Source organism: Neocloeon triangulifer, unplaced genomic scaffold, assembly GCF_031216515.1.
Source record: "Neocloeon triangulifer isolate White Clay Creek 2 clone unplaced genomic scaffold, ASM3121651v1 ptg000020l, whole genome shotgun sequence".
NCBI lineage: Eukaryota > Metazoa > Arthropoda > Insecta > Ephemeroptera > Baetidae > Neocloeon > Neocloeon triangulifer.
The window spans coordinates 550,941-571,977 of NW_026775561.1; the positions used below are offsets into that span (position 1 = coordinate 550,941).

Sequence of the window (21,037 nt, forward strand, 5' to 3'; positions counted from 1 at the left end):
TCTAATTTTCATAATTTTTACCCTTGGAGATTGAATTTTAAGGCATCAAGGCTTGACACGCCAGTTGAATGGACACAGCAGGGTGCTGAGATCAGGCGAGAGGAATCCGAGAAGGTCGGGTGATTAGGCGGAGACACTTGGATGCACCATCTCAACCCTTAAACCCTTTGTCTCCTCCACGATTCTTCACCTCTGGAAAGCAAAACAAAATCAGCCTTATGTTTTGAAAATTCATTGGGTGGGTCCGAATATCAGAGAAACGATTCTAGAAACGATTCTTGAGAAACGATTCTCAAGAAAAGATTCCCGCGCAAAGATTCTCAAGGATCGATTCTTTAGTTGAATTTTAAAGGTAGAAACGATCCTGCGGAGAATCCTTGCGCGAGAATCTTTTCTCGAGAAACGTTTCTGCAGAATCGTTTTAGAATCGTTTCTCTGATATTCGGACCCACCCATTCAAATCCAAAATGAAAAGCCTCCAGTTCTCATTCGGAGGACATAAAATGAACAAATTGATTTCGGAGAGCGAGATTTTTTTCAGTCGAAATTCACGCCTGTTGCTGGCCTGGCCGACCTTCCACTCACGCCTGCCGCCCTTTGACCTTCCCGACAGGACAACTGAACGAAATTCTAGAGCAGCAGGTCTGAGCAGGTCCCTTGTCCAAACAAAAATCGCAGTCTCAAGATGCATGTGCATACCTCGTGGCGACTTTTCCGGTCGACACCGGGACCGTTTGCAGCTCAGATCTTGGAACGTTCCTTCCTGACCTCCGCAGGTCGCTACGAAAGGTCACGGCCCGCAAGTACCACTTTCTTGAGGATAAAAGTCACATTTTTGTCCGAAATCACTGATCAACGATCAACACCGAGCAAAACACCGGATTTGACTGAACATGTGAGAACCGGAAGAAAATCAGCTCGTACCAACCAAACAAAATTTCAAATTAATACGTACAAAATCATGATTGTTTTTATATAAAATGTCTTAATTATATTTTATTGCTTTAGAAACATAAAAATAAATGGAAGATTGGCTGTTAAGACTAGAAAAAGTGCAAATTTTACGGCAATTTTATTTTTTGTAAAGTTGGCAAAGAGAGCAAATAATTTTTGCTGCCCGTGACGCGAGAGGAATTGGCGGGTTTTCAGCCGCGCTTTTTCGCCTCTGCACGGTACAAGGAACAAGAAACATCCGATTTGGCTCTAATTTCTTCGGCTTTGATGATTTTTTCAGGAAAAAAGAAAACAAAAAAAATAATGCCAATGCAATAACATCTGAGTCTTGTGAGTGAGTTGAATTTAAAAAAAAAGCTTGTTTAAACTTTATAGTGGAATTGAGATTTGAATTTACAATTAAAATTTTATTCAAAAACTAAGAAATAGTTTCACCTTTCATATTCTTGCAACTTTTAATTTACATAATTGTAGCACAACATTTAAAAATATTTTAATAAAATTAATAATCTTCTTCATATTTTGTCCTTATCAGGTCTGAGGACAAAAATAATGATGTGAACTCTATAGAACTCAATCATAACCTTTAAATAATTGCTTCAAGAGAACCCTTTCTAGATGAATTTGATGTACATAAAATTATAATTGAAGCCCAAATGAACAGAGTGCAAAAAAAATACATAATTATTTGCATTCAATATTTCTTGTTCAAAAATTTATGCCTTGATAATCATATTTCTGGACGAAAAGAGTTCAATTTTTTACAGATTTTGTCGGCCGACATTCTAATTAATTTTTATTCACAACGAAATGAGCTTTGATACATTTTTGTGCCTAAATTTGATTTCCCTTTTAAGTGTTTCATTAATTTAGCTCGAAATTCCCAATGAATGTGAAAAATCAAATTTCACTGTTTTGCCCAGAATTTCGTCCTGATTCGGGAGAGATTTTGAATGGACCGGAAATTTAAAAAAAAAAATTGTCTCTGCGAACGGACGAACAAGTGAATTGAGGCGCGGACGAAGTGGGAATTGGGAGTGCATAGGAGTGACGAAAAGCAGCCGCTTTCTAGGGTAACCAAGCTCGCCTTGCCCACCTGCGCGCCGGTCATTCACCTTTGTGACGTCACAAGGACGGGCCGCTCCGCCGCCGCCAAAAATCAAACCTTTTTCGCCCTCGCAAGCTCTCTCTTCATTTCCACACGGGCGCCGATTTTTTGCTCAAATTACCAGCATTTTATTCAAAATTCACCCAGAATTAATTCCATTTTCTTAAATTTAATTCTTTAAAAACGGTTTTGCATGAAAAAAATCGAAACAATTAAATATGTTAGAAATTTTTCTTGAAATTTTTAAGTAAAATAGTTAGCAAGACGTGCGTTTGGGTGCAGCACTGAATAGAAAACTCAAGAACCAATCAACTTTGTAGAAGAAACTGAAACAAAATGCAATTTTCATAATTCTGGATTTGATTGATCAAAATTATTATTCCTGTTGCTTAATTAAAGATATTTTTTATTAAATGTAAAATTTTATTGTAAAATTCAGCATGAAATTTTATATTTTTAATAAAATAAAAGAGAAAAATTATGGTTATTAATTTAATTTAAATTGGAACAACAACAAAATACCGATTTGGTGATAGATTTGTGTTTGAATAGAAAGGATAGGCAAACAGATTGGGTCACTCGGTGCCCCCGCGGGGCTCCGCCGCGCTTATTGAACTTTCTTTTTTTTTCCTTTGAGCTTCGGGGAGGTTCAATAACCAGTCGCGTCGGCGCGAGTAAATATTTGCATTCCGATTGATAGCCAGGCCGACGACCACCTCTAATCATCGCAAAACACATCAACTTTATTTTCATATCGCACCGAAATTCAAAGGCGCGCGACGCTGCTGCAATCGCTCTCTCGACGCACCGTGACCTGCTTCGCCACTTTTATTTATCGCTGCGCTTTGATTTTTTGCAATTCAAACTCGCCGCGAGATTAGTTTAATCAAGCGCGTAATAATAGTAAAAGAAGCAGTGACACTTTCTCGGCCTTTGGAAATAAATCCAAGCCGATCGACAAACTATTTCAAAATGAAAAGAATTAAAAAATTTTATTTAACATTAAAATTCAATCTCAAGAAAGATATTAAAAATTAATGATTGATGAAATTAAATGTTTTTCTGAAGTTAAAATGCAATATTGTTGACAGGAATGTGTTGGAATTTTATCGGTGTGCCCCATTTTTTATGCTTCCCTCGCGTCGGCCGCGCACCAACAGTTGCATAATTCGCACCTGCCGCGCCTCACGCATTATCTTCCTCGCACTTTTTCCTTTTTATCGCCGCAAAAGGGCATTTATTGCCTTCAGTCCGACCGCGGCCGCCACCAATATACGACCCACCTCGTCGGTATGTATTCAAATTCTAGAACAATTAATGGATATTTCATTTAATTTTGTCCATCAAAACGAACATTTTAATATATTTTTTTTAGATATTTTAGGATTCAGCCGATGAAAATAGCTGTTTAAATCCATAAATTTAATTCTTAAAAATAAAAATTGAGTCGAACTTGCTATTTGCAATTGTTTAAATACTTTAAATATTTAACAAAAATAGTGCATGAAAACCATTTAATTGAATAAAAATTTCAAATTTTTTTCGGTTGGCAATGAAATTAGTTTTCATTCCTGGATCTTTTTTTTAAATTTGAGTTCAGGTGATTTTCCCTTTTTAAATCAAACGTCAAACAAAGTATTAGCAAAGAAAATGATTAAAATAAATTAGCAACTTAATTTTAAACTGGAAGGCCCTCCTCTTCCTGTTGCGACGAATTGATAAAGGGTTGATTTGCATTTTTGGCCCTCGGACGCATATAAAAGCGGCGCGGCCACTTTGCAACTCATTATTTATTTTCTTGCTGGCAGCGATGGCCGCCGTCCTGTTGGCCCTTCTGACCCTGGCGGGCGGTGCAGTTTTGACCCTGGCGCGTCCTTCCGCCGACCTGAACGACCCTGCCGAGGACTTCCCGGCGCTGCCGCCCGTTCTGCACCCTGGCTACTTTTCGCCCGACTACAAGGCCAACCTCATCGGTATATCAATTTCGGCTCTCTTTGTTTACTGATCTCCGTTTTATCCAAAAATTTTTTTCAATGTGCAATTAAAGACCCTGATATTTTAAGCAACTAAATCATTCAAAAGTCGGAACATTTAAATTTCTGATTAAGAGAGGAAAAACAGAATTCGATTTTTAAATTTATTTCATTTTAGAATTCTTATTAAATTTTTAAAACAAAAGTAAAATTAAAGATTTTGTTGTTGAAATCTTGCATTTTTATGTCTCTGGAATACTTTTCTATAAATATTTGCCAAAATTGTCAGCAAATATTTCATTGTTTCTGATTTGTTTGGTTGCGTTTCATCCCAGGCCAAATTTTTTTTCGCTAAAATCTTATCCAAGATTTCAGATTCCTTCAATCATGAATGCAATTTTCAAGTTTTAAGTTGAAATTGAAGTTCTAGAATCTAACACATTTCACCTATTTGACCAAATTCAAGCATATCTTCACCTACAATTAAATAAAAATCAACAATTCCGTTTTTGTGTCTCTCAACTTTTGATTATATATTTTATTTTTGGCAGCCGGGATCGTGTCGACGTGGAATCCGAACGACGCGACCAACGTGTGGGAGTTGTCGGGCCTGAAGGAGGGCGACATCATGGAGGACGCGCCGAGGTCGCGCAACGTGGTCAGCGACCCGGAAACCCTTTGGAAAGACGCCACCATCCCCTACATCCTCGAGCCCATGTTCAGTGAGTTGCGAACGAGACCTGCAGGGTAGGCAGCCTGCTCGACGCGTCCGTCCAGCGGCGCAGTATCCACTCGAATCAAAGCTGTTTTTATTGTTTAAAATTACTCTCGTCACGGAAATAAGATTCGTATTTAAATCTTTTTGCCAATTTTTTCATTGGTTTGATGAAATTACATAAATTTAATTGGAATGAAATTGAGAGAAAAAAAGAAAATAAACCGGGATGATTTTTTTAAATCTGTAGAAAAGGATATTTGAAAACAAAAAATCTTTTGGTACTATTTCATCTTAAACTCGGAGGAACAAATAAATTCCATTAAAATTAGGAGCCAAGAGCGTCTGTTTAAAAAAAAACTGACCTTAAAAACTCTAAATCAAAAGGCATCTTGAAAATAATTTTCTACCAGACTCTGAGACAAAAATTTTATTCTTCAAACGTTGGATGCTCTGGAAATGAAGTTTCAACCAATTTATTTTGAATTTAAGAAAAAGAAGAGTTTTGAAATGACGAGCAAGCGTTTTTCGGTTTCAGACGACGCGGAGAGGAAGACGATCCGCGAGGGGATGGACATGATCGAGCAGGGGTCGTGCTTCAAGTTCCGGCCGTTCCAGATCGGCGACCTGGACTTTGTGTACGTGCAGGGCGGGCCGACCGGGTGCTGGTCGTACGTGGGGCGGCAGGGCGGCGGCCAGGTCGTCAACCTGCAGAGGAGCGGCTGCGTCCACAAGGGCGTCGTCGCCCACGAGCTGCTCCACGCCTCCGGCTTCTTCCACCAGCAGAGCGCCGCCGACCGCGACGACTTCATCTTCATCAACTTCACCAACATCCAACCAGGTAAATTGGTCCCAAAAAAAGCAACATTTTTGCAAGAAAAAACAACAACATTTCATTTTATGGAAAAAAGAAGGTAAAAAAACTTATTTCAAAACAAAAAAAGAGTGATTTTTTTTCATTTTTCGATTTTGGAGAGAGGTTTGCAAATTTGATTTTAAGGCACTCAAATTTTGTGAAGTATTGATTTAATTTTTTTTGTAATTTATTCAAAAACTATTAAATTTATTATTCAAAATGAGGAAAAATTTGAGAAAAAAAATACTATTCTTAGTATTTGGAGAAATTAATTTTATCTAGGCATCAAAATGTTCCTGCTGCCGTCCCCTTTCCATCCATGCGTCACACACGAAGAAAATGTTTTAAAAAAGGTCACAGGTCATCAGGGGTCAATGACCCTTTGTGACCTGGTCACCATGTGTGATACATAGTTTGAAAGAACAAGTGAAGGCAATCATTTTTTGTCATCATGCATTTGTTCCTAACTCTAACAGGAACATTTTTATCGAGGTTAATATTGATTTTTTCACACTAAAAAGGATCAGAAAACCACTTATTTTGCCCTTTGATCCGAAATTTCTCAAAAACTGAAAATTTTGAGATCACCAATTTTCGACATGTTCTTTATTACTAGCTAGAGCAACTTTTTGCTATTTTGTAGTAGAAGTTCACGATCGAGGGTTGATTCATGGTGGATTGAATTTAAATTCGGCTTTTCCTCGATGGGTTTTTGTGAGTTTTTATTGTTTAAGAAAAACAATATCCTGCTCTACATGTTTCGGCTGCGGGCTGCAGCCATAATTCATGAGCTGTGAAAAACATTTTGACAAAAATTAGTACAAAATTAAATATTTTTTCAAAAATTATTTTTCTTTCAAATTGACAAATTTTTCTTGAAAAATTATTTAAATTTACATTTCTTCACAAACAATAATTTTTAACAAAAATTTGACATATACTTCAAAATATTTTTCAAAAACCAAATAAGTTTTTATAATAATTTTGGTCAGAATATTTAAGCGTGTGTTTCGAGCGTACCTTTCTCGGCGGTGGTCGAGAGAAGACTAAATTATTTTTCGGTTGGTTTTTCGGGTAAAAGATATGTTTTGGGATTGCATTGTATTCACTCGTCGCCACTGCTGTCTGCATATTTCTTTATTTTGTGCGCGGCCTAAGCTGATACCTGTGGGTGCGGATGGGTTTATTGCTCTTTTGTGCACTTGCAATAGGCGCGGCGGCACTCTTTTTCTTTCTCCTGTTTTCTCCTGGCGAGCGGAGGGCTGTTGCCGCGGCTGATTTTCTTCTCCCTCTTGGCGGCGCCGGCCACGAACACTTGCTTTTTTCTTTGAAATAATTTTTGGCCGCCTTGATGGGCTTATACCAGATTTTTTCAACCGTCAAACTCGGCTGGCTGATTGTATTGCCGATCGCCACCATGGCCATTGATTCTGCCGCCACTCTCTTTTTGTAATTTTTCTCGCGGTGAATAATGCTGGCGCCCTCAAAGTCGATGTCATGATTTGTTTTTTGCGCGTGCATCGCCAGTTTGTTGTGATTCGGTGCATCTTCGTCTTGCGGTTTTGTTAACGCTCGCATATGTTCGCGCACTCGTGTTTTCAAAGTTCTTTTTGTCTGACCAATATATGCTCTATCACACGTTTTACAATTAATTTTGTACACTACTTCTTTTTCCGACTGTGGCATTTTCGGTTTTACACGCATTAAAAGTTTTTTCAAAGTGTTTTTGCTTGTGCTTAAATATTCTGACCAAAATTATTATAAAAACTTATTTGGTTTTTGAAAAATATTTTGAAGTATATGTCAAATTTTTGTTAAAAATTATTGTTTGTGAAGAAATGTAAATTTAAATAATTTTTCAAGAAAAATTTGTCAATTTGAAAGAAAAATAATTTTTGAAAAAATATTTAATTTTGTACTAATTTTTGTCAAAATGTTTTTCACAGCTCATGAATTATGGCTGCAGCCCGCAGCCGAAACATGTAGAGCAGGATATTGTTTTTCTTAAACAATAAAAACTCACAAAAACCCATCGAGGAAAAGCCGAATTTAAATTCAATCCACCAACTTTTTGCTAGTTTGGAATCAAAAAAATTTATTGTCTTGATACTTTGGTAACAATTTTAATATTTCAGCTAAAAAATAGTGACCTTCAGAGTTGACCTTTGACCTTGGTTACCATTGCAAAGTTGAAGAACGTTTCATTTCCTACAATTTTGCTTGTATAAACTTTCGCGCTATGATTAACAGGAGATGAGATATTTTCGATTTTTAGAAAAACCTTTTTTTGAAAGCTAATCCCTGAAAATTGGGCAATTTTGAGTATTTTCACAAATTCTTCTGCTAAATTCCGTTAAAATCGATTGTAGCCAAAAGTTTTGCCGTTTGAGAAAAGTACCAAATTTTTGTAAGTGGCATGAAAATGAAAATAAGTGATTTTGGTTTTGAGGTCGCGAGAGCAACTTTGACAAGTACAACGAGTCGATCGTGTCCGACTTTGGCGTCGGCTACGACTACAACAGCGTCATGCACTACAGCCGCAAGGCCTTCTCCAAGAACGGCGAGGACACGCTGGTGCCGCTTGTGAGTTCTCGCTTTTCCAAAAGAAAAACCCTGAATACAAAAATCAGATCAAAATTGATTTTTCATTACTTTGAATTCGCAGCAAGACGGCGCCGAGATCGGCAACCGACACTTTGTCACCGACAAGGACATGGCCAAGCTCAAGGCCAAGTACGGCTGCGGCGAGCAGGGCGGCCAAGGGGCCACCGAGGCCCCCAACTCGTACGGCAACATGATGCTCAAGGCCGGCAACCAACTTCTCGCCCTCCTCGTCCCGCCCGCATAAATTTCTTGTATTTTAATCAAATCGGTGTCACGTTAATTGTTCTTCGGTAGATTTAGAATTTTTGTAAAATATATCCAAGCAATGTCACATTTCATAGTTTTAATATTTGTCCATCTTTTAGGATATTTACTTATAACTCGATAAAAGTTTAACAATGGAAAGTATGCAGATTTTATAATAAACTGGAGTTTGAAACACGTAAAACAATTTTTTTTCAAAAAATATCGTAATAATTCCTACGCTGAAGTGATTTTTATCTTAATTCTTTTCACATTATGCAAGTTTAATTTTGAATGGAAACTTTGGTCAGCCGAACCGAAATCGATTCACGCTCCCGGAGGAGTTTTTCAGGGTGAAATCTCGACAATTATCTGCTTTCCAGGAAGTTCAATAACACGCCTCTTTATTGCTAATACGCGTCGGTGCTCAGTTTTCGTCAAAGTCATAATCGGAAGAATTTAATTAATAAAGTTCACCTGTTGCCTTTGAGGTATGCAACCGGCAGCACAGGTTACGCGTTGTATTAAAAAATGAGACATAAAAATAAGCGTTTCATACAAATTTGCAGGAAATAAAAATATTTCTCACAGCGAAAAATTTCTGCGTACTTCATTCTTCATAAACTTGGTATATTTCGGACTTGGATTGGTTTCTTTTCATGCGATTTCAGGGCAAGAAATAAAATTATTAATGCTAAAAAGTTAAATTGATTTTGCAGATCTGGGACCGGAGACCAGATGTTTAATTTCGTGATTCACACACGCATCTGTGCGAGTTTTTTGTTTTGATTGCAGGATTTGCACGTGTGTTGGCCAAATAACGTGTGAAAAAAATTCATTCGCTCCCAGCAGCGATCTGCACCAGCAAACGGACGCAACAGAAAGTGTCAAGTTCATGTCAGAATGAGAAAACCAAAACTCTTGAGTTGTTTTTCTGAAACTCTAATATTCTGCCCAATTAATTTTGGAATTAAACCGGCCATTTATATAATTCCGTTTAAACAAAAAACTCTCTAAAATATATATTCAGCTATTTATTTTTTAATTTAAATTTTGGTGATTGATTTTATGTGAAATTGTTTCATTCAAAATGTATTGTACGAATTGAGACAAAATTCATTTGTTGCTTGAAAGAAATTAAATTTCGAGTATGTGAAGGAAAAATACACCAGTTTTGCTCTCGCTTAGCAACAGATAAATTGCGTCTGCTTTGATTTCGGCGCGATCAATCTGAGACGGCGGATGCTGCGAAGGTCAAAGTTTATCAGTGACGCCCCCTGCCAACTAAGACGAAACTCGCACAATCTGCCGATTTTCCTCTTCAACCGGCAGCAACTTTTATTAATAATAATTTGATTAAAAAATATTTGCCTCTTGCACGCACAAATTTTGATCTAATTGAAAATTATGGTAACTCAAAAAGACTTGAATTTTTTAATAATCAGCTCGCGGCCCATCTCGGCGCGGACCTCTCTTGAGGCCCCGCGTTTTAGCAACCTGTGTTGCCGTTTCTTCACATTTTGAAATTTTTTTCTCATTTGACTGTTTTGTGAAGAATGAACAACAACAATAATAATAATAATTAAGCCGCAAAAGCGACATAAATAAAAAAGGGGCAAATTTTAAATTGAAAATGTTTAATTAAGGCAGCAAAGGAACTGCTGAGCTTCTCAGCACGTTTTAATCTCATTTGATACTTGATAGGCAAAGGCAAAAAAAATATTAAGAAATATTTCATTTTTAAATGCGTGCATTTTTATGCAAAAAAGAATTTTACGGAAGTAAAATCGGTCGTTGATTTTAAGATATTTTATTTCTGGTCTTAAAATGATAAAAATGTTAATTTAGCTTAAAATTAGCAGCAAATAAATTGCCTCGCTCGATTTCGGCGCGATCTGAAATATGAGCTTCTAATCTGAGACGCCGGATGCTGTTGTGAGGGTTTATCAATCTAAAACTGGAAAGTCCCGCAATCTCTGCCGATTTTCCTCCACAACCGCCCCTCAAATCAAAATCTTGGAGCTAAAGAAATATTTTATCTAAAGCACTTTCATTTAATAATAATTTTTGATCACTGAAACCTAGTCAATTGAATATTTTGTTATTTTATTTTAAACATTTCAGTTTGAAAGACAAATTTTGCAATTGATAAAATTTATGATTTTAAATTTTAATTCAATTTAGCGAATCAAGCGTCCAAGTTGGTTTAATTATGGTCCACAATTTTTCTTTCCACATCTTTTTGTCCAGTCTTGCGTTTTTTCTTTAAATATAATAAAATTAAATAGTAATTTTCAAACTATTGGCAAATCTATAAGAGCAAAATATACAAGGCCAAGAAGAATTTTTCTACATTGTTAAATCAATTTGCTAAATTTTATTCAGAAATTTGTCTCGAAAGAACTGAATTTGCCTTGCAGAAAAAACAATTCGTGTCTTACAACTATGAAATAAGTGAAAATTTTCCTGGCTCGTTTTGAAAATTTCCTCAATTTCAAGTAAAATGGCATTAAGAAAATTTTCCCTTAATTGACAATTAGTCTCAATGATTCTTTCTTGAAGCTCAAATTTTTTCAAGGAATTATAATTATCCTTTTTTCCTATGGAATTTTTATTTTTTCAGCAAGATAGATCAATTTAGATTAGAAAAATACCAGGAAAATAAATCATTTCACAAATCCTGAATGAAAATGGAAGAATCATTTTTCGGGTTTGAATAAAACTAATTTTATTCAACGAGGACATTCCCGCTTTGCCCTTTGGTGTCCACTTTATTTGCTCTCCAAAATTTTGTGCACAAATTTAGAACTTTTTAAAAATTCAATAAAAATTCATAAGCAATTAATTCGTGGATTAAAAAAGGGGGAATTCATAATTCAAGTGATGCTGAAGGGAATTAACTATTTCGGCGCGACCACGTGATTCAAACCAAGAGAGTTTTTATCAATTGGCTGAAACAAAAGCAAGTGGCTCGGGAGGGCTCTCGGCATTCGCTCTTCGCTTCTCAATCGCGATCATCGACACGGCTCGAGTTCCAAGTAAGTTTTCTGTCCCACTCTGGGGAATTTGAAATCCTGTCATGTGCATATTTTAATATAATATATTCTCATTTTAAATGCCGCGATATTTCTGGAATTATTTTATTCAAAACATTTATTCATGATCTTGGTTCTCTGGCGAAGTTTTTCAATGTTCGAGAGAAAACCTGGACCCCTTTTGGCCCTTTTGACCTGTGTCCTCGCCTTTTGCAGCCAATTTGTATTTTTTTCCAATAGGCAGACAAAACAAAAGTCAACGAGCTTTTAAAATTCCAATGCGACTTTTTAGATTAATTAAACACAACATTTGATAGCTTCAAATAGTTGTTAGTGTTTGCGAATCCTGCAATTGCGTGACATCGCGATCCAGGCCAGTTTTCTTGCTCTGCTTGCCCTCATTTTACGGGTATTTTATTCCAAACAATTTATCTAATTAAATTTTAACTGGCGAGAGTTTGAAACAAAAAAGGGTGTTTGGCAGATTTTGATGGAACAAAATTGGAGGAAAATTTTTGCTTTGGAAATAGGATATCAATACGTGTGAGTGATCATTTCCACTTTGCCTAATTAACAGAGACGCAAAGTAGCAAATGATCAAAAAGAGTTTTTATTAAGAGATTTTCACATGGTTTTGCTGGAACTGCGAGAATAAATGGAATACCAAAATGTTGAGTTTTAATTAGGAAATTCAATTTTAAATGGCTCACGAAAAATAAAAACTCAATTAAAACTTAAGGCCTGCTTATTGACATCTACAACTCCTGTTTGCGGCAAATCGGCCCGAAATTTTTGGACCCAGATTTTTTTATAGATTCCTACCTATCAGTAGAGTTGATTGCACAAAGAAAAATGGGGGGTAGCGCCGATTATTCTTGAAATATGATTTTTTGAATTTTTACATTGCGTCTTATGGAAATTTTTGTTTTTGGTGATTAAAAAAAAACTGCCCGAAATTTTTTGCTCAAAATTTCACAAAATGATAAGCGAATGGCCTTAAACAGATAAGCAGAAAAAAATTTGAGGGTTCATGGGGCAAAAAAATAACATTGGGCATATGTGCGATCAAAAAAAACCTCCTTGATACTCTTAGCATTGCAATAAGGAGTCCTTAAACGCAACTTTAGGTGGAATTCAGAAGATCAAAATTTGGTATAGATTGATTGAACTTTTTACCGACTTGAATTTCAGGACTTGCAAGAGTTATTTGTGCAAATTCTCCCAAAATTTTATTTCCATTTCTAAATTTAATCATTTTTTATTAAAAGAAACGATGGTAAAATTTGAGTGCTGAATTTCGACTAAATTAAAAGTTGGTGTAAAATTTTTCTACTTTTGCTTAAATTTTTCACTTTAGGGACAATTTCTTTAGCTGTGATAGTCGAAAAGTTTGTCCATTTGGGAAAATATCGCAAAATCTGCAGATTTTCATTATCGTTTGGCGAAAAAAATTACTCTCTAATTTTCATATAAAGGTTTTTGAAAAATTCATTTCTGGCAAGGTAAAAATTGGTTAGTTAAACATTGCAGGCAAAATTCGCAAAAGCCAAGGTTGAAAATGGAGATCGGAAGTTGGATTTGGATTTTCGCCGTCTGCACTTTTTCAGCTTCTGCTCAGACTTCGTATGAAAAATGGGAGGTGAGAGTTTGGCTAAAACGCAAAATTCATTTCCTTGAATTCAATTAATTTTTATTGACTGGATCTGTTTGCGGAAGTTTAAATTGGAGTTAAAAAAAAATTAAATATGAGAAAATCAATTCAAAAATTTTCAGCATTGGGTAACATGTCCTGACATGTAACCTAACATTTTTTCAACTTTTCAATTGTTAAACAATTCAAAAGTAAATTTGTGTCCAACGATGAATGCATCAATATGAAACAAGAATGTCCCACTTGGATCCTCTTGTTATGCCGCCTAGTGAAACAAATATTTGATCGCACATTTGAATTTTCTTTCCCCAGACTGTGGAATGCTTTACCACCAAATCTCAAAAATCTTGATTCAAAAAATTCTGTTAAATTTCATATTAAAAAATGGTTTTTGTCACTTTTATAATATTTAGTTGACATTTTACTCTTTGCAAAAATTCGCAAGTAAAACAATGTGTATAGAACTGAATTGCTTGGCTGTCAAGTCTTGCTTTCCAGTCACATAAGCACTGACTGATAACTCCACTTCAAGTTGGCTGGATTTGTTTCTTCTTTCAAATAAATATACTTTATTTAAAAAAAAATTGAAATAAAATATTATATATCAATTTCTTAACCTTTACGACTTTATTTTTGGCAAATTACGGTAAATCTGTTAGAAGAAATAGAATTTTGATTAATAAATGTAAAATAAAAAATTAAAATTACTTTCAATATTCACAGGAAATTAACTTCGCCGACTGCTGGAATTATGGAAAAAATCGATCAATTTTTGAGGCTCCAGGTATGAAAGTTTCAATTCAATATAATTTTTAAATCAAGTTTCACATCCTTCAAATAATATCAGGCTCAAAATTTATTATTGAATCTCCGGATCTGGAACATAAATTTTTGAGTTCACTCAACTTGCAATTTTCAATTTTTTTAAGTCCCCATTATTTCTGTTGGAAAAAGGACGGAAAATTCGGTTTTAAACGCAACTTTAAAAACGATCACACATTTTTCAATTTCTTTTTATTCGAAAATAATTAAGGCATCAAATATTCTGTACAAGGTTTTCCAGAAAAGTGCTTTTATAAGCCTTTGACTCGGTAAAAACTCTAAATTCCAACTGGATAATCTCAAAATTTTGATTTTAGAGAAAAACAAAGTCTCTGAGAATAAAATTTTTTCACTAATCATCGTCAATATTCAATCAATTTAATTAAAATAATCTTAATTTCATATTTATGGTTTTTGTCACTTTTATAATATCGAGTTGAAATTTAACTCTTTAAAAAATTCGCATGTAAAAAAATGCGTATAGAACTGGATTGTTCGGCTTTCAAGTCTTGCTTTCCAGTCACATAAGCACCGGCCGAAAACTCCGCTTCAAGTTGGCTGGACTTGTTACTTCTTTCCGATAATTATACTTCATTCAAAAATAAAAATTCTCAATAATTGATTTTCAGGCGTTCAAAATTTCAATGACTGCGGTCGATGGAACCAAAGTGGAATCGCTCCGTGGATTGTTTTCCTCAGAACGGGTGGTGTCTTCTTGGGTTATGGAGTTCTTGTATCAGACAAAACAGTCATCTCTCGATTCTCTTGTAAGTATTGATTAGAGAATGATTGTTTTGCAAGTTTTCAAAAATTAACACCAAATGATTTTTGATTCCTCAATTAGACTATGGGTACTATTTACACGACGCGCATAAAGAAGGGAAAGAAATCAAAATTTATGCCGGCAAATGTGAAGACGAAAATGATGAACAGAATTGCTTCGGGAAAAGAGGTTTATCGCAGAATAAAAAGGTATATTTCCTTTTTTCGCCGCCTTTTTTTCACAAACTTGTAAATTTTAGTTTTTTCGATTTTCCAAAAGACGATTTTCTGCTCAAGATGAAATTAATTCAATGTTGGTGATTTGAATTTAAAATTCGGCTTTTCCTCGATTGGTTTTTGTGAGTTGTTTGTGAAAAACAGTTTGACAGCTCATAATTGTGGCTGCAGCCCGCAGCCGAAACATGTAGAGCAGGATATTGTTTTTCTGAAACAATAAAAACTCACAAAAACCCATCGAGGAAAAGCTGAACTTTAAATTCAAATCCCCATGAATCAACCCTCGATCGTGAAATTCTAATTCAAAATTAATTCAAAGTTCCTCAATCTGATCTGAACGTGTAAATTTAATTTAAACCTTGCCATGAATTTAAGTGATTTAAAAATTATATTTCCTGAAATTTACGTTAGCTACAAATTTGTATTCAATGGCACAATTTTTAAATTTAAAAACGGGATAATAATAAAACATAAAGGATACTTTTGAATGCTCAAAATTTATACGCGATGGTTTCAGGTTTTGAACATAAAGGAGGTGGAATTGAAGCACGGCAGATTTTATTCCGAGATGATCTTCGTTTTGCGAATTGACAAAGTGGATTTGACACCGAGTTTGCAGCCTGCCTGTTTGTGGAATTGGGACAACAGGAATGACCAACACGAACATTTTTATACTTACGATCGTTGGGATGTACGTATGATTAACTTTTTTGCCTTTTACAATTTTAGAGGGCGCGATTAGATAATTTTTTTGCAGCTTTACTTCTGTTCAGATTTTTTGCATCGACGTTAATTTTTTTATGAACAAAATTGAATTTTGAAATTGTAGAAAAAAATTTACGGGTTGTGCTATTTTTTTTTAACTAGATTTGAATAAATGGTGGAAAAATGATGTCAATAAATTTGACTGGAAAAGTTCCGTCAAAATAATTCCATAAATTTGCCGTGATGATGGAAGTTTTTACGAATTCCGTCTCGTTTTCTTTGATATTTTTGAAAGAGAAACGTTTTTTTTATCATTTATTTCTATTTTTGAAGAAATTAACATTTATTGGAAAAACGATTCTAGAGCGAGATTTCAACATTTTCAAGATGCGAAAATAGCTATGAATTCATCTACACATGCAATTGTTTCATTCACTAAAAAAATTTTTAACGTAATTACAAATTCAAAGAAAAACTCATCTCATAAATAGCCAAAGCTGAATAATTAGAATAATTTTTTAATTTTCAACAGACCGAAAAGTTGTTTTCAATTTCTTCCCACGGAAATTTTGCACACATATTCATGATACACGGCCTGGAACCTTGTTTCACAGGGGTAGGGGGTGGTCCATTGTTCCCCTCGACACTTTGAAGGCGCGCGCGAATATCCAAAAGCGCAGTTCTGTTCACGAATTTTCCAATTATTAATTTTTTCGTTCCTCGATTTATAATTATAAAAGATCGTTTTCTTTCCACAATTAAAATTAATTCAAATTTTGTTCCAATCGTTAGGATAAAATGAGAAAAGTAGATTTCCTACCGGTGCAAACGTGTTATGGTGAGAAAAAGATTGAAAAATGGATCTGCGACCTCTACGGGAATACAATCTGCACATCAAGAGGCGGTAAGTAAAATTGAACCCGCGGAATATGTTATAAATTGTCGCCACAAAATTTATGATTGGTTGACGATTTGCGACTTTTCGTTTCTTCTGCCTCTGCGCTTCACAATTAATTTTGAGAGAATTTAGGTTTGAGCGCAAAAAATTCGGTCGCGCAATCCACGATTTCCGTTCGTATTTTGCAAAACATATTTTGAAGAAAACACCGACCAAAAATAAGTTGGCCTGGAGCGCCTTTTCCTTTCAATCGTCAAGCCCTAGAACGACCTCAGCCACCTGCCCTCGAGCAATCTCCCCACGCTAATTGAGAGGAAAATTTACATGTTTTTTTTATATAAAATACATTTGTATTTGTTTTAGTAGAAAATGAAGAGTCCAGCCAACTTCCTGCGGAGTTATAGGCTGGTGCTCAAATGTGACTCCAAAGCAAGGCAAAGCCAAAAGCATTTCAGTGCTTGCGATTGTTCTTCTTTTTATGGTTTTGGTTCAGCGCAGCGGCCGCGTTTCTTTTGATTTCGGGCGTTTGATAGTTGTGATGCCCTTTCTGCTCATTTTTAAGGATACTTTTTTTTTTAATTACTTTAGAATAATAAACGATATACATAAAATTCCGTTTGCAAAATTTCAAAGGCATATTGTTGGAAATTTTATTATTAAAATGTTTGATATTTTGTTAAGAAAGGCGGCAAATGTGGGTAATTTGATTGAGAGGATAGAAATTATATTTTGAGAGCTTTAAAAATAAAGAATTTCAAAAAACGAACCCAAAATTTGGAAAAGTGCTCCATTTTTGTGCAGCTTCCAACTGTTTGCTTATTTTGTTTCAGATGATGCACGATATTTATTTATTGAGCGAGAAAAACGATTTTATCTACGCGCATTGGTGGCCATCCATTCTGAGTCCACTTTAACATGGTTCGATTTGTTGCCGTTTTTGAATGAAATCACTTCAGCGTCCGTCGATTTGGCTTCAATGCCAAAAATCCCCAAAGCAAAATCCAAAAAAGGTTTTAATATAATTTCCATTTTGATTATTGCAAATTTCAAGGTTTCCAGATTTTGGCCCAAACCAGAGTTTTGCAAACTGCGGACGACGATCGGGCGAACGTCGCCGAAAAAGAGAAAGCGGAAAGGCGCTTCCATTGGTCACAAATGGCGAGAACGCGGTCAGAGGTCAACACCCTTGGCACGCGAGTCTCTCCAGGGAAACGGAAACAGGGCGTGAGGCAGATATTTGCGGAGCGACGCTCATTTCAAAAAAAGTCCTCGTCACAGGTCCGGTTTATGAATTGCATGACTTTATTGTTTTATTGAACTTAATTTGTTCGGAAAATTTTCAAAGTGAAACATGAATTTTAGCGGCGCATTGTCTTTTCGATGGGCGGGGAAGAAAATTGGAAGCGAAAGACGTGGACGTGAACCTCGGAATGCACAATCGATCGAATTCGGAAGAAAATTTGCGGCAGAAATTCAAGGTATTTATTAACTTGGAACCGTGCGTAGCAAATAATTAAAATATAAGATGCAAAATCAAATTTTAACTGCATTTGACTCCAATAATTGCAAAACTCGTCTTCATAAAAATAAATAGCAAAATGGCAGGCAATAATATTTCTTAAAGATCCTCCCCGATCATTTGTATTGCTCTTTATTCTGAAAGATTGTTAAATTTCGAGTATATCTTGTGAAAAACTATGTGAAAATTCAAAACCCTTGCGTCTCAATCAAAAGAAAACCTAAATTCGAGTGATTCGCGTGAAAAACAAGTGAGAATTGAGTAGCCAATCAGATCCATCAGTTTGGTCCAAAAACTGCAGGAATTGGTCACATTGGCGCTGCGATCGCTGATTTTGCCAAGTTTTCTGCACAGCGCCGTGGGGCATTAGTGGCAAAATCAGCGATCGCAGCGCCAATTTGACCAAATCCTGCAGTTTTTGTACAAAACTGATGAATCTGATTGGCAACTCAATTCTCACTTGTTTTTCACGCGAATCACTCGAATTTAGGTTTTCTTTTGATTGCGACGCGACGTTTTTGAATTTTCACATAGTTTTTTCACAAGATATACTCAAAATTTAACAATCTTTCAGAATAGAGAGCAATTCAAATGACCGGAGAGGATCTTTGAGTATGGATGGTGACATGTTTTCTGAGTACTCCGCGTTTATGTGAAGAGAATTAGGGTGTTTACTTGTAGTATATTCAGATTTCATCATCATTAGTACAAAATTACAGATAATTAAATTCAAATCAAACTCTGTTATTTCTCCGATTTCAATGATATTTAGAACATTCTTTTACTGCTATTTTTCTATAACTTTTCTGTACTTTACTTACTTTGCTGAATATTTCTCTTGATTAGAATCTGGCCAAGTTTATGCGCTGGGAAATCAGGCCAGTTCAAAGATTCATAAATTATTTCAAAAAACTTGTTTAGGCTTCCATGAGGCTGTTGGTGCACCCCGGCTACGATCACAACAAGAAGGACTACAAAGATGACATCGGCTTGATCATTTTGGACGGCGAGGTCACTTTAACAAATTTCGTGCGGCCCATTTGTCTCTGGAACGACGACTACGATTTGAACAAAATCACCAAAAAACTTGGCACGGTGAGCTTCAAGTTCTTTTCAATTTTAATAATTAAAATATAAATTGGAAAAAAGGTGGTTGGCTGGGGTTCGACGTACGACCACTCGAAGCCGGACATCCTTCAAAAGGCCGATCTCGAAGTCGTTTCGTACCAGGATTGTTTCGAGAGCAATAGCAAGTTCGTTTCTATCTACTTGCGTCCGACGGAAAACTTGTGTGCAGGAATTCCTCAAAACGGTGAGCTTTTCAGTTCATTATTAAAGGGAAAAATAGTAAATAATTGTTAAATTATTAGAGACGAGTGCTTGCATTGGGGACAGCGGCGGAGGATTGACATTCTACGACCGTGATGACACCAAACGCCACTTTTTGCGCGGCGTCGTCAGTTCCAGTCCAGGGAAGAATTATGGTTCAATCGAATCGTGCGACACCGACCACTACGCTCTCTTCACCGACGTCACCAATAACATGGATTGGATCGTCCAAAACTCCCCCGACATTAGTAATTAGAATATTTGTTAAATACAAATGCCAAATTATGAATAAATTTGATAATAATTTCATTCCTGAATAATATTTCCTTCAACCAACTATTATATTTTGGTCGAAAAAATTGTTGTTTTTATGAAAAAATAATCACCACCTTTGATGCGAAAACACTATGTTAAGGCTTTAAATTAAATTAATACATTTGCAAATTGGGCAAAATTTTATGCCACTGTGAGCAATTTCCACGTTTTATTTTTCTAATTGTTAAAAATGCTATGATAAAATTAAGAAATCCACCTCCAGAATAATATTTTTCGCCCGCCTAGCAAACATTTGAAGACGAATGCAAGTTTTAAATTTTGAATGATATTTCGGGAAGACACATTTATTTAAAAAAAAAAAAAAACTGGACTGTATCAAATGAAATAAGAAGTTTTATTTTAAATCTCATTAAAAAAAAAAAAATAATAAAATTGACCAAATTTAAATGGAAAGGTAAAAAATTTTGATAATTAAAAAAAATCATTGTTGAAATGATAAATTAATTTTTTTGGAAATAACATATTTTCTTTATACTTTGCTTTTCAAAAAACACCCACACTGATATAGCAGTAATAATTTGAAAAGAAATATAAACAAAACAACAGCTCGAGTGTCGACAAGGAAAGTGATCAAAATATATAAGTATTTTGCTGCCCAGCACGGCTGAGGCTGCGGATCTGGCGAGATCAAGTTGTTGTTGGGGTGGAAAGCTCGTTATTTTTTTAAATTTTTTTATAAATCTCTTTTTCTTTTGAATAATTATAGAGGGATTAGTTTAAGTCCAGTGTTTTATAATCTTTTAGATAGAGTACTACACAATAGACTTCATTCGAACTTGATTGAATATATTCCAGAGAACCAATACGGATTTGTAAAAGGCAAATCGACGGGTCAAGCTATTCATGCCTTGTTAGAGGATATTAATTTAAAAGTTTACGAGCAGAAATCATCTTTGTATGCCTTGTTTTTAGATTTAAGGAAAGCTTTTGATTCAGTAAATAGAGAGTGCATTTTTAAGAAATTAGTTGATTGTAATAAATTATCATATGTTGAACTATCCTTCTTAGCAAAAGCATTAGATCCGAATTATTTAAAAATTGTGGATGGCGTTTCAGAATCTAATTTATTAACTCAGTCGAATGGAGTGAGGCAAGGTGGCTGCACCTCCCCGCTATTTTTCAATATTTCTATTGCAGATATCCAAAAGCTGGTTAAAAAGTATCCAAACATAAAAGCAATTTTTTATGCAGATGATATTGTTTTTACGTGTATTAATTTAGTAGATTTAAAATCACTCCTGGCAGATTTAAAAATGTACCTCATGGAGCGCGGCCTTGAATTAAATGTCG

At 35.3% G+C, this 21,037-nt stretch overlaps 3 protein-coding genes across 3 annotated transcripts in view; 2 read left to right on the forward strand and 1 right to left on the reverse strand.

Moving 5' to 3' along the window:
* Positions 1 to 884, reverse strand: part of LOC132204112 (cytochrome P450 306a1) — a 28,577-nt gene extending 27,693 nt beyond the window's left edge. Inside the window, exons 1-2 of the mRNA XM_059632386.1 lie at positions 700 to 884; positions 22 to 192 (exon numbers count right to left, since the gene is read on the reverse strand). The gene's annotated coding sequence lies outside the window, so the exon portion shown is untranslated. The remainder of the gene's footprint in view (positions 1 to 21; positions 193 to 699) is intronic.
* Positions 885 to 3,239: 2,355 nt separating this feature from the next.
* LOC132204117 (zinc metalloproteinase nas-14-like) lies at positions 3,240 to 8,649 on the forward strand. The gene is made up of 6 exons (XM_059632396.1): positions 3,240 to 3,352; positions 3,871 to 4,035; positions 4,587 to 4,757; positions 5,289 to 5,591; positions 8,056 to 8,189; positions 8,272 to 8,649. Exons 2-6 carry the CDS (start codon positions 3,873 to 3,875, stop codon positions 8,452 to 8,454), a joined length of 954 nt encoding a protein of 317 aa, XP_059488379.1. The 5' UTR covers positions 3,240 to 3,352; positions 3,871 to 3,872; the 3' UTR covers positions 8,455 to 8,649.
* A 2,767-nt stretch (positions 8,650 to 11,416) lies between these two features.
* On the forward strand, positions 11,417 to 20,038 carry LOC132203944 (uncharacterized). Its single transcript, XM_059632115.1, has 13 exons — positions 11,417 to 11,491; positions 13,019 to 13,127; positions 13,863 to 13,923; positions 14,591 to 14,728; positions 14,806 to 14,933; positions 15,478 to 15,651; positions 16,458 to 16,569; positions 17,394 to 17,573; positions 17,623 to 17,841; positions 17,926 to 18,041; positions 19,004 to 19,177; positions 19,232 to 19,394; positions 19,453 to 20,038. Exons 2-13 carry the CDS (start codon positions 13,047 to 13,049, stop codon positions 19,665 to 19,667), a joined length of 1,761 nt encoding a protein of 586 aa, XP_059488098.1. The 5' UTR covers positions 11,417 to 11,491; positions 13,019 to 13,046; the 3' UTR covers positions 19,668 to 20,038.
* Positions 20,039 to 21,037: the final 999 nt, after the last annotated feature.